This window comes from Garra rufa, chromosome 16 (assembly GCF_049309525.1).
Source record: "Garra rufa chromosome 16, GarRuf1.0, whole genome shotgun sequence".
Taxonomy (NCBI): domain Eukaryota; kingdom Metazoa; phylum Chordata; class Actinopteri; order Cypriniformes; family Cyprinidae; genus Garra; species Garra rufa.
The window spans coordinates 26,536,527-26,549,061 of NC_133376.1; the positions used below are offsets into that span (position 1 = coordinate 26,536,527).

The 12,535-nt window shown below is 37.5% G+C and overlaps 1 protein-coding gene across 1 annotated transcript in view; it reads right to left on the reverse strand.

The window, feature by feature from the left end:
• Window positions 1-8,657: 8,657 nt before the first annotated feature.
• The window catches only part of tnmd (tenomodulin), a 43,783-nt gene continuing 39,905 nt past the window's right edge, over window positions 8,658-12,535 (reverse strand). Inside the window, exon 7 of the mRNA XM_073820689.1 lies at window positions 8,658-10,903. Within this exon, the coding sequence (XP_073676790.1) occupies window positions 10,694-10,903 (210 nt within the window). The 3' untranslated portion in view covers window positions 8,658-10,693. The remainder of the gene's footprint in view (window positions 10,904-12,535) is intronic.

Sequence of the window (12,535 nt, forward strand, 5' to 3'; positions counted from 1 at the left end):
CGGACTTGTGGTGAGGATAGAATTGATTGTGTGTGTGATTACTCGGTGGTACGGGTTTAGAGAGGCTTTCTATGGTCTTATATGGTGGGATGTGTGTGTGTGTGTGTGTGTGTGTGTGTGTGTGTGTGTGTGTCTGCTGATGGAGCCATCTGGCAGCTGGTACATGCTGGAGCTCTTACCCCCAAGTCTACTATTCACACACAGCTGCAGATTACCCAGCACTCTGAACCCTACAGGCAACAGTGAAAAATAAAACAATAACATCGAGAAAAACACAATACCAGAGCTGTTAAAGACAACTAGAGCCACAAGTATGGGCAAAGCAAAATGGCAACTGAAAGTGGTTGTTAAAACAATTTACACAGCGTTAACCTGTCCTTTGAAAGTGGGAAGGTATTTTATAACTCCACTTCAAATGTTATGTGAATTGCAGAAGATATAACAGATACTTAGATATGAACTTTTCATTTCCAATGTCAAGTCTTTAGCTTTAATTTGAAATGTAAAGGTAGAGGAGCCACAGTACAGTGAAAATATCTCATATTGGAATTATTTTTGAAAGTCATTTTCTGTATAGAAGCATGTCTTGGTTACAAAAAAAGCTACTGGACTTTTCCACCTTTGCCCAGAAGGGAAATAAAACTCCCCCCAAAACTCACTGAATTCAAAAAGTGGAAAATGCCATTAAACAGATGCTATCATTGTCTATTTAATTTGCAATTTAAAATGAGCATAAAGCAGCAAAAATGTAAAAGTTAATGTAGAAAAATATCAAACCATTATATTATATACCATTATAAACCATAATAGAAAACCATATAAAACAAGTGTGACAACTTGCCCCGACCCTGACTTCTATAAAAAATATCCCTGTTCTGAATGTTTAAAGCCGCAAAACATTATTATACTTTATGACCATGGACCACAAAACCAGGCATAAGGGTCAATTTTTCAAAATTGAGATTTATACACGATCTGAAAGCTGAATAAATAAGCTTTAAGTAAGATGAATAAAAAATCTGAAATCTGAGATTGCAAAAAAATATTGAGAAAATCATCTTTAAAGTTGTCCAAATAAAGTTTTTAGCAAGGCATATTACTAATCAAAAATTAAGTTTTGACACATTTATGGTAAGAAATTTAGAAAATATCTTCATGGATACTTAGTATCCTAATGATTTTTGGCATAAAAGAAAAATGTATTTAAATAATTCTGACCCATACAATGTATTTTTTGCTAGTGCTACAAATATACCCTTACTACTGAAGAGGTTTTGTGGGTCACATATAAAATCGATTTATTTTATACTGTATAGTTTAGGGTGACCATACATCCTTTTTTCACAGACGTGCCCTGGTCGGGATTTCTAAATTGCCTAAAATGTCTGGCTTTTAGCTTTGCTTTCCTATTGTTTTCATACTTGCTGAAGGTAATGACTAAAAAAAAGTATTGGCCAATAGCGTGTAGGCATTGTACATAATCGACCAATCATGGCGTTCAACTGTGAGACGGCGGGATCTACAGAGAACATTCAAAGCAATGCAAATACACATATAACAAATACAGTGCATTCAGAAAGTATTCAGACCCCTTTCACTTTTTTCAATTTCGTTATGTTGCAGCCTGATACTACAATTGTTTAAATTCTTTTTTTTTTTTTTTTTTTTGGTGGACAGCCTTTTTCAGGTCTCTTCAGAGATGTTCAATAGGGTGCAAGTCAGGCCTCTGTAGAACATTCACAGATTTGTCCCTAAGCCACTTTGCTTAGGGTTATTGTCATGTTGGAAGGTGAACGGTAGACCCAGCCAAACGCTCTGGACTAGGTTGTCATTAAGGTTATCTCAATATTTTGGTGCGCTGAGCTTTTCTTCTACTCTGACGAGTCCCTCAGTCCCTGCCACTGAAAAACAGCCCCACAGCATGAGGCTGCTACCAGCACACTTTACTTTTGGGATGGTACTTTGCAGGTGATGAGCACAGCTGGTTTCCTTTAAACATGATGCTTAGAACTGAGGTTCATTAGACAAGAGAATCTTGTTTCGCAGAGCCTGAGGGTCCTTTAGGTGCTGTTTTGCAAATTCCAAGTGTGATTTCATGCATCTTCACTGACCATGGAGCTCAACTAGATTGACCATCAGCTTCTTGGTGACCAGTCTAGACAAGTCCCTTCTCCATCAATTGCTCAGTTTGGCTGGGCGACCAGCTCTTGGAAGAGTCCTGGTTGTACCAAACTTCTTCTATTTGAGAATTATGGAAGCCACTGTGCTCTTGGGAACCTTCAATGCAGCAGAAATTTTGTAGCCTTTCCCAGGTCTGTGCCTCGATACAATCCTGTCACTGAACTCTGAAGGCAGTTCCTTTAACCTCATGGCTTGGTTTTTGCTCTGATATGTCAGCTGTAAGGCCTTTAGAGGTGCGTGCCTTTTCAAATCATGTCCAATCAATTTCATATGGACTCCAATCAAGGTGTAGAAACATATCAGCAATGACCAAGAGAAATGGGAGGCACTTGAGCTAAATTTCAAGTGTTTTTGCAATACTTATGTTAATGTCATATATAAGGTTTTTCTTTTTATTAAATTTAGAGACATTTCTAAAATTCTGTTTTCACTTTGTCATTATAAGGTACATAAAAAATTATTAAACAACTTTAGTATCAGGCTGCAACATAAGAAAATTGAAAAAGGCGAAGGGGGTCTGAATACTTTCAGAATGCACTGTACATATTCTAAAGAGCAAGTCAATAGGAAAACAAAGCCAAAACCTGGACATTTCAGGCAGTTTAGAAATCCCCAGCCAGGACATGTCTGGGGGGAAAAGTGTTTATTGTCACCATAGTAGGTGTGAAAATGCATGCCCAACAGTTATAGCAAAATATGATGAAATTTTAATTCACAAAATTATGACTCATAACAAGCAAACAAAAACCCTGCTAGAGAAAGCACATAATGGTTAATGATGTACTTTACAGCCCCTGTGACAACCAGCCCTGGTCCTCCCTATAGTGTATATTTTAGGTGCTGTAACTGGTCATCATTTCAGGTTTTTTCACCATTTCATTCACTTTTTGTGGTTCAAAAACATTTTTTGTAGTCTCACAGTATGTTTTGTCTATGTCAGTATGCAGTACCCTGCCGTTTAAAAGTCTTGGATCAGATTTTTAATGTTTTTTTTTTAAAATAGTTTCTTATGGTCATCAAGGCTGCATTTATTTAAAAAACATATATAATATATAATATAGTAAAATATGATTACAATGTAAAATAATGTTTTTGTTTTTTAATACTTTGATGAATAAAAAGTAAAAAAGAACAGCATTAATTTAAAGTAGATAACCTTTTGTAACAATATACAATATCGTTCAAAAGTCTGTGGTCATTACATTTTGTATTCTTTTTATTATTATTAATACTTTTATTCAGCCAGGATGTGTAAAACTGATAGAACGTGATAGCAGAGACTTATATTGTTCTATTTTGAATAAATGCTGTTTATTTTAACTTTTTATTCATCAAAGAATCCTGAAAAAAGTATCACAGGTTCCAAAAAAATTTGTTGCCAACATAGATCTTACAATGATTTCTTAAATCTAATTTATTCCTGTGATGCAAAGCGGAGTAGCCATTATTTAAAATAAATTAAAACAGAAATGATTCTTTTTATACTGTAATAACATTTCACAATATTACTGTCTTTTCTGTATCTTTTATCAAATAGATTTAGCCTTGATGAGCATACAAGACTTCTTTAAAAAGTTTTACTGATCCCAAACTTTTGAATGGCAGTCTACAAAATCAATGGCACGAATGAGAAAATGTTGTTCAAAATAAAGATGAAGTATAGAATGTCATGGTGCAGGAAACACATGTTGCTATTTGACATGTCATGTCGACTCCCTATTATTACTCATGCAGCGTTAGAAACAAGACTAAACAGGACAGCTTGTAGTGATCAGTGTTTCACTGCTGAATGTCATAGGATCTATGACTAATCGTAAGCTTCTAAACCGAAATAACCCTTGTATAGTTTAAAAAAAGGTATTCAAATTAAAGCTGAATTTCTAGACAGCTGTGGTTCACTAGCGTCAAACCGGGTCTTTACATCAACACAGCTGCACAAAATCAGCTCAAGGAACATTCTATTTTTAAAGCAAGACGACAAGTAGCTGGGGGCCAATGACATGCTTGAAGAGAGCGAGTGTTTATTGCATCACAGCGTCTCTCAAGTGAGGAGTGGCGGGGCGGCTGAGGGATGGCGGTCATTAGAAATGTGCCTCCAGTCGGGGGCTGCGCTAAGATTACTCACACACCAGGATACTGCCGCACACACACACACACACACACACACACACACACACACACACACACACACACACACACACACAAATACTAAACAATGCTTTTGTTCTGTTACTGAACTAAGACTAGTGACATCCACTCCGATTTACGTCCTTTGTTCATCACTTTATATTTACATCAATTTTTTAAAGCAGCAGCAGTCTCGCAGCAGGAATTTATAGAAGCTAAAAGCAATACTCAGCTATTAAACTTCTCACCCTACATCCCTCAACTGCCTGAACTGATAAAATTCTTCCACTGACAAATAAAACAATAACCATAATTTTATATTTCCCAGGTCATAACCATAGAGTCAAGGTTTGGCTGATCATTATGGCCCCATTAGCCCCTGCTGGTAGATGCTATAACTACATCATCTGGCAGAAAAACAGATATTTCTCCATTGATAGCCATTCAAAAAGATCTGGATATTCTTTCTGACTAGATATATTTTTCCTAGCAACAATGAAATATATGGACATAATTAGATTGAAATACTAGCTAGCGATGTGTGAGATTTCTTATTATTTTAATTTACATTTCTTTCCCAGGGTTTGGGACTGTGTAGTGTATATGTAAGGAATAATTGACGTAGAATTCTTAGAAAATAATGCACACCCGAGGTGGTGATGCGGTCACGACGCGAAGCGGAGCATTATTTTCGTAGAATTCTACGGACCGAAGTCAATTATTCCGCTTATACTACAGTTACCACACCTCAAGACATCGATCAGATGATATATTTCAAGACATTCGTCCGGTTTTTATCTTTAAAACGCTATTGTGAGTAGGATTCATTTCTTACGCAGCTCATCTAACAGCTTCGTTGCTAGTTCCAAAACGTCATTTTAGACCTAGTAACAACGCTTGAGTCGTTGATAGCAAACTGATGCAGTTAATAATGAAGTTTAGACAGACTAACAGACAGACAGAAAGAGAGAGGGAGAGAGATACTAAGTGCATGAACTTAATATGTGTCTCTCAAAGGTGACTGGCAGCATCGTCTCTACTAACAGTTAAACTTTAAGTTCATTTTCTTCAAGACCACGCCGTTGTTACCTCGCTTGTGAGAACTGCATGTAGTTTTTAAGTTGTTAATCGTCAGAGCAGTGCTAACAACATTAGCGCGAGTGCTAACTGTATGTGTGTGTGTGTGTGTGAGAGAGTGAGAGAAACAGCGAGAGAAATAGAGTTAGTGCTCTCTGTACATAATAAAACGTAATATTGTGGGAAAAACATGGACATAATCTGTCGTTTTTATCCTGTTGTTTACTGTATTTATTAGTTTGGCCAGTGTCATTGTGGTTTTTGGTTATTTTGCTGTTTTGGGCTGTAAGGACCTTTGAAATAACTGAAATCGTGTGGCGAAGTGATATAGACATGTACTGCGGTCAAAAGCTGCCTGGAACTACGTTCGCCGTGCGTTTCCCTGAAAATAATGCACACCTCTAGAACGTTTGTCAGCCAATCAGATTCAAGCATTCAACGGCCCTGTAGTATAAATATAAATATTAATATTTATTGTATTCAAATTTTAAATTTCTAAAAGATGTGTCACAACTCGTCATCAATCGGCCATATTGCCGGCATGGAACTTAAACAATGCCACTGAACCAAATGTAACAAGCTTAATTTGCTGATTATTGCTGCTGAAAATGGTGAATTATTGTCATGTTTTGAGCTGTACTAATCGGTCGGACTGGGAAAAACATTTGGAGTACTACAGACTGCCAAAACTTATAACAAATCAAGGAGAAGAGTGCAAAAAACTGTCTGAGGAACAAAAAGGCGTTTGTGGTTGGCCAATTAAACCAGGATTTCCAGGGCAAGAATCTTTACAACATTCGTGTTTGTTCTTATCATTTCCGGTCAGGTAGGTGAAATATTAAGCAGCTTCCACACATTTTTTCCTATGATTTAGACAGCATAAATTAGGAGAACAAAGTATTCAGTAGTACATTAACTGTGCAATTCATGTTGTTGTTTACATCCGAGTATTACTAATATGTCTGCACATCCGGGTAACTGGCTAAATCTTGACGTAAGTGCAAACCCTCTATTCAAATCTTAATATATAGTTTCATCATAGCATTTTTTTAAATATAGGCTATCATTAAGTACCAACTAAGATTCAATAATTACAATACAGTATTCATAATTTACATTTGATTATTCTTTGCAACAATTAAGGTTACTAGGATTGGCAGTTTTCATATATTGAAATGACCGTGGCGTCCTACTATGTGTCGGGCAATTCTTTTACAAAACAGCATTTTTTCATATTTATATTGAGTGATTAGCATCAAAGCAGTAAATGTATTATGTGATAAACTATTTTACACGAAAGTCGCGTTCAAACATCTCCGCTGTCACATTCAAACAGGTGTCCCGTTGACCCTTAAAAGATGGCGAAGATGTTTATGTACCTGGAGCAGGACGCGGCATTTACCTTTCATTATCCATATGTTATGAACCAACATAAGCAAAGAAGCCTGATTTTAAATCATGTAGCCTATTTCGGCAGAGTCCTACTACACCAGCCTAAACTTCTAGAAAGAGGTAGGAATGTCTTTGAAGGTATTGTAGATAACCTGGCTAATACACAATGATATAGTTATATCGACTACAGGGCACCACTGGAGGGCAGTAGTGACACACCTCAGCGAAATACATTTAACAAGCAATTTGCTCTCTCTTCTTGTACATCGTGTACTGCTTTAAAGCAGAAAGCCTGCCTGTAAAACACAGACTACCTGCTCCACGTACACGAACCGGCGAGTTAAATCCTGGGAACTAAAACAAACAGCTTGGAGGTAAATTACAATGCACTTTTGATGTGCTAACAAAAGGAATTAATTCACATGCGTACCTGTGCAGTCTGCAGTCATCCTGCCTCCTTGCAGAGCTCCAGATTTACTGAATTTTCGCCCTCAGTCTCATGCAGTCACTGTTGCTGCAGGCTCACTCTCAATCTTACTGCGTCTCGGTCTCGGCAATGAAATACAAGCAGCTCTGAGCTTTCACAAATGAAAATAGGCACTGTTAGGTTGTTTTAAATCTGAAATCGTTAGACACGTCTTAGTATGGATCTGGGTCGGTTTATGTGCATATGAATCACTGCTGTGTTTTTTTTTTTTTTCTACCTTAGCCTTAACAGGTTAATATATACATGAAGTATACAACATATGTTATCTGTCATAGTTGACATGTATATAAACACACCAGCGTGTGTCTAGAAATAGAAATGAAAACACAAAGGTGCGTATGGATATGGCATATCATAAGGCGCAGTGACATTGTAAATTTTCAATGACATTAATGTTTTTATACCACTCATGCTTCTAGTCCTGTGTCATACTAAAAATGAAATGAATTATAATGTTGCTTAGAACCTTTTCCATGTCATTTATGATGTTTTTATAGTGCACTTTGTCCTTTTTCACCTTATAGATAAGAGAAACTTAGACATTCTTCCAGGCTTTGCCATACAGGTTTTGAACAACATGAGGGTGAATAAGTAGGTTTTTTATTTGTAGGATATTAAGTCGTATGAGCATACACAGTAATACATGTAATAAGAAATATGTAGCTGAAATTGTTAATATTACATACATTAAAATATTCTTACAATTACTGATATTTTCCCTACTATGCAATGGCTCTATTAACATTTGAGGTGACTTTCTGTAGTATCGCATCAAGATAAGTGCTGCTGTCTCATATGATTCCAGGTATTGTGATAAAAGAAACAGGATCCAATATAATAAGCTTTCTGTGGGGTATTTTGAGTTTGTGCTTTGATCATTTTCCTGAGGCTTCTAGTGAATTAGATCTCGGTATTGCAGACGAAAGAAGTGTTTTGAGAAAAGATACGGCTGATGAAGATCACATTTAGACAACTGACCATGGATGTGAAAGAGATAAACATCAAGGTGAGTTTTACTTGCTTCCTCCATGGAATGCTTTGTGGCTTTGCGTGGTTGTTTGTCACAAATGTGGCATCTTTTGTTTCAAGATGAAAGCCCTGTGTTTTGCTCTTTTGTTTGTTTGTTCTCAGAATAGATGCATTTTGTATGCTTTCAGTGTAATGTCTTTTAAGGTCTTCCTTATGATAATTTAAAATAATATACTGTGTCTGTCTTATTAGATTTCATAAAGCTCAGTCATGTGTCTGGTCTTATTGGAGCTCAACTGGAAAAGCATAGCAGTGCTAATAATGTCAAGGTCATTGAGTTTGTCTACCAATGAAAACAAACTGAAAAACCCGAAGGCATACACATATTAGGTCTCTTAGCACATGAATTGGTAGCAGACAATAATACTTTTACCAGTTTAATTCAGAAAGATGTTGCTAGAAAAACACAAAGGAGCATTAGATTACATAAATGCAATTTATAGAGCAGGCATTTGCTTGGATGAAAGAATTGATTGAACAGTCCTAGACCTGCAATTATGGTGCTAGCAATGTCACTACTTAAATACAGCCGTGTGATATGTGTACAGTGCAGTTCTACACCACATTAAATTCACATAACAGCTTTTAAAAGGCTAATTTTCAAAGTTCTAGAGGGACTTGCTTAAGCGTAAATACATTACAAACAATAGTTCATAAGATAAACATGCAAATGTATTTATGTTAACATGGTTCCTTATAATGCCTCTCATCCACTATAAACAAGACAAAAAAGGGCCCTGATAAAGGGTCATGTCATGCAGAACTTCACACACAAACACGCAAAATCAAATTAAATCAATATGAGTTATAATGTCTCTACCTACATGTTCCCATTGTTTCGAAAGGTCTGCATTGAATGTGTAGACTACAGTAACTGACCATTTCCATGCAACTATATCAGTATAAGCATAGGGCAAGGACAGATAAAGACACCGTTCATTGAAAATCACAAGTCGTACAGAAGCAGCCATGTTTGTAAGAATATATATACATGTAGACGTATATATTCACACATATGGGTAGTAGACATGAAATACTTCTTGCGTTGTGACATGAGAGCACGGTTTTAAAAAGTTAATTATATAATAACAGTTTTTATAACCATATTAATTGAGAGACTAATATTCCATGTGGTTTCAAAATTAATATGCTAATAAAAATGACATGCATAATAATTACAAGCAATGTTGAAAATCAGTCTGAGAAGGAGTGTTGAAGGCAAAAAGGTGAAATTGTGAAAAACAGCACCTAATGCATTTATATATAGTTTAACTTAAAATCCTTGTTATATTGTTATTAGCAGAAAGAATGGGCAAATTATATGAACTAAACCCTAGTTTAAAAATACAATTATTACCAAGTTGTCCACACTAGGTGTTTACACTTGAGGCCTGTTCACACACCAAGAACAATAACTGTATTAGCATCCACACCAGCAGACGATATCGTCTTTTTATTCTAAGTGCACATTTGTTAATTTTATGAAGCTACGAGACTACTTTTTGTGTGAAAAGAAAAAAAAAAAAGACAACTTTATTCAATTTCTTCTCTCCTGGGACAGTCCTCCACCATTACAGAGAGTGGTACTCTCTGTAATTCCGTAGCTTCATAAGAAATTACGGTTAACCACTAATGCCAGGTGGACTATTTTAACAATGTCCTTTTAACATTTCTGGACTTGAATGTGAAAGGACCCTTGCTGTCTATGCAGGGTCAGAAAGCTCTCAGATTTCATCAACTTAATTTGTGTTCCGAAGATGAACAAAGGTCTTATGGGTTTGAAACGACATGAGGGTGAGTAATTAATGACAGAATTTTTATTTTTGAGTCAACTAATCCTTTAATATGGAGAATGATTTTTTAGAACTTTATTGCTACTTTTATAGTTATTATCCTTAGTTTGACCAGGTCTTTACATATGGATTTCTACTGATGAGTAAAGCAGCTTCTTATGAATCTCATGTCAAGTTCCTTTAACTGTTTAAAATTTCCTGTTGGAATTTTTGGATTTTTTATAATACTGTCAGAGAGTGCAATATTTTGTAATGTATCACCTGAATGTATTTTACATTTCATGTACATGTCAAGTTAAAATGTTTTATATAATAATTAAAACTTTTATGGATTATGATACTGACATTCCCCCATACTAACATGGTTAGTAAAAATTAAAAATTTGGTAAACAAACAAACATTGATTATGTTATCCATCAACTACCCATATATAATATAAAAAATAATTATGACAGATGAGCTAATGTTTTGCCTTACTTTAACAGATTTCTTTTTTACACAAAGAATAAAAAAAGTTTTGAGCGTGTTATGTGACATTTCGCACAAATATAGCTGGACTACGCGTACCCCTGAGCAGCATAGCACCGTTGGTTCCCTCCAGCATCTTCAAATTCGTCCCAGCATTCTTGCTATCCACCAGTTGCAGGGCATGACAATCTGACAGATGACCCGTCCTCCCTGGTAATAGTAGGGATACGGCCAAAAGCCGCCCAGGGGCTCGTGGTATCGCCGACAGTAACGGTACCCCCGGCGACAGTACTGGCAGCAGTAGCCCTGCTCATCTAGGCTGTTGTCCAGCTCCAGCCCGATTTCTCTCTGCGAAGAGAGTGAGTCAACAGGGTCAGAAGCACAGCCAAACAATACCTGCAATCTCACCACAGGGCGCATGACTGATGGCTTGATTTTAAGCAATAAAATGGTGCAGCGCTCTGAAGGGGGAATGAAGAGTGATTATAGGGTGTAGACACGCGATGACAAAAAACCCTGTCATGCTCAGATATGTCACAAGGATCAGAGTGGCATTTAAAGTAGATGGTTTTGATATGCCAAGCCAGAGTATCAGATATGATATAATGCCCTTGACCTTTCCATTACGCTGCCGGTGGCATCGCTTGGCTTTAGCATCTCCGATTCAAGTCCCTTAACCCCGCTGCCTGTCCGCTCTCAGTCACAGCGAGTTTGACACTGCCAGCCACCGAGATAATTACACTATTTCTTTCATCCCAGCCCTCCTACTCCCGTAAAAGCACAGCACCGGCGCCTCGGTCCGAGCAGCGACCCCGGCCTCATTTCGGCTCAGAAATGAGAACCCTCCCCCGTGCACTTTCATGCCCTCCTTTGACTTTGGCATGAAGCGAATGGCACGTTCATACAGCAATTAGCCGGGTAATGATCGCCCAACAAGGATCGGTTTATTTGCTCTCGCAGGCAGGGTGTGAATTGGTGTAAGGGCTAAATGAAAGCGGAGTGAAAGGTAAATTGGGTAGAATTAATGGCCCTTGGCCCTCTCCATTGTGATCGTGTGCGCGTGCCCTCTCCAGATTACCCAGGGCTGAGTGCCATGCCTTTGATCAGCCGCTACAACGAGATGGGTTCCGAGAAGTGCCACTTAACTTTCTATCTCCCGTAACTGTTGGAGCAGATAGCACCCTCGACTCGCGCTGTTTCATTTGACTGCGTTTCGATCTCCCCAAGCTTACGACGCAGACAATATGACGTTAAAAACACTGTCATGGACCTAGTCACCTCGGCTGATCTGCATTAGATTGGCAGATGAAGCCGTATCTCTCCAGGTTGTCTGGCAACGTTTCAGACTTCCTGTTGGGAAATGACGCAAATGGACGTGAGGGGAGAAAATCGCTTTAAGTGTGTTGCCCGGATGGAAATGGCATCTAAAAACGGTCATTTGCTGTGTTTGCATTGTATAAACAGGTATATTATTATCATTATTGATCTTTTTGGGCTTGAGATGAAGCGCGGTGAATTATAATGTGCCTGAGCGTGTGAAGATGCATAATAACGTGCATTTCTCCTCTGGAGTCCCATCTCTCATTATGTTCTCCATAAACGGAGCATGTATGAGTTTTCATGAGCTCACTATGCAATGATGAATGGAGTGAAAATTGCATTCTCCTAATGATTAGACTAGTGCAACAGAAAGCAGGGTGATGCTTGTACTCTTTGATTTATTACTCTCACAAATGCACAAAGACAATTACTGATTCATAATGTTTGTCAGGTTTAGGGTCAAGAGTGTTGAGACAACAATTCATTTTGGAAACGGCACAAAGCCTGTCAGTGTAGCACTGTTTGCTTTATCAGACATTCACAGAAAAGCCCCCTGCCAGCATGAAAGGTGGATGTTAGTTGGGAAAATAAGAGATTTTTTTGTTGTCGAGTGAAATGATGTGTGATTAGGATAAAACAAACAGACTATGAATGGTATTG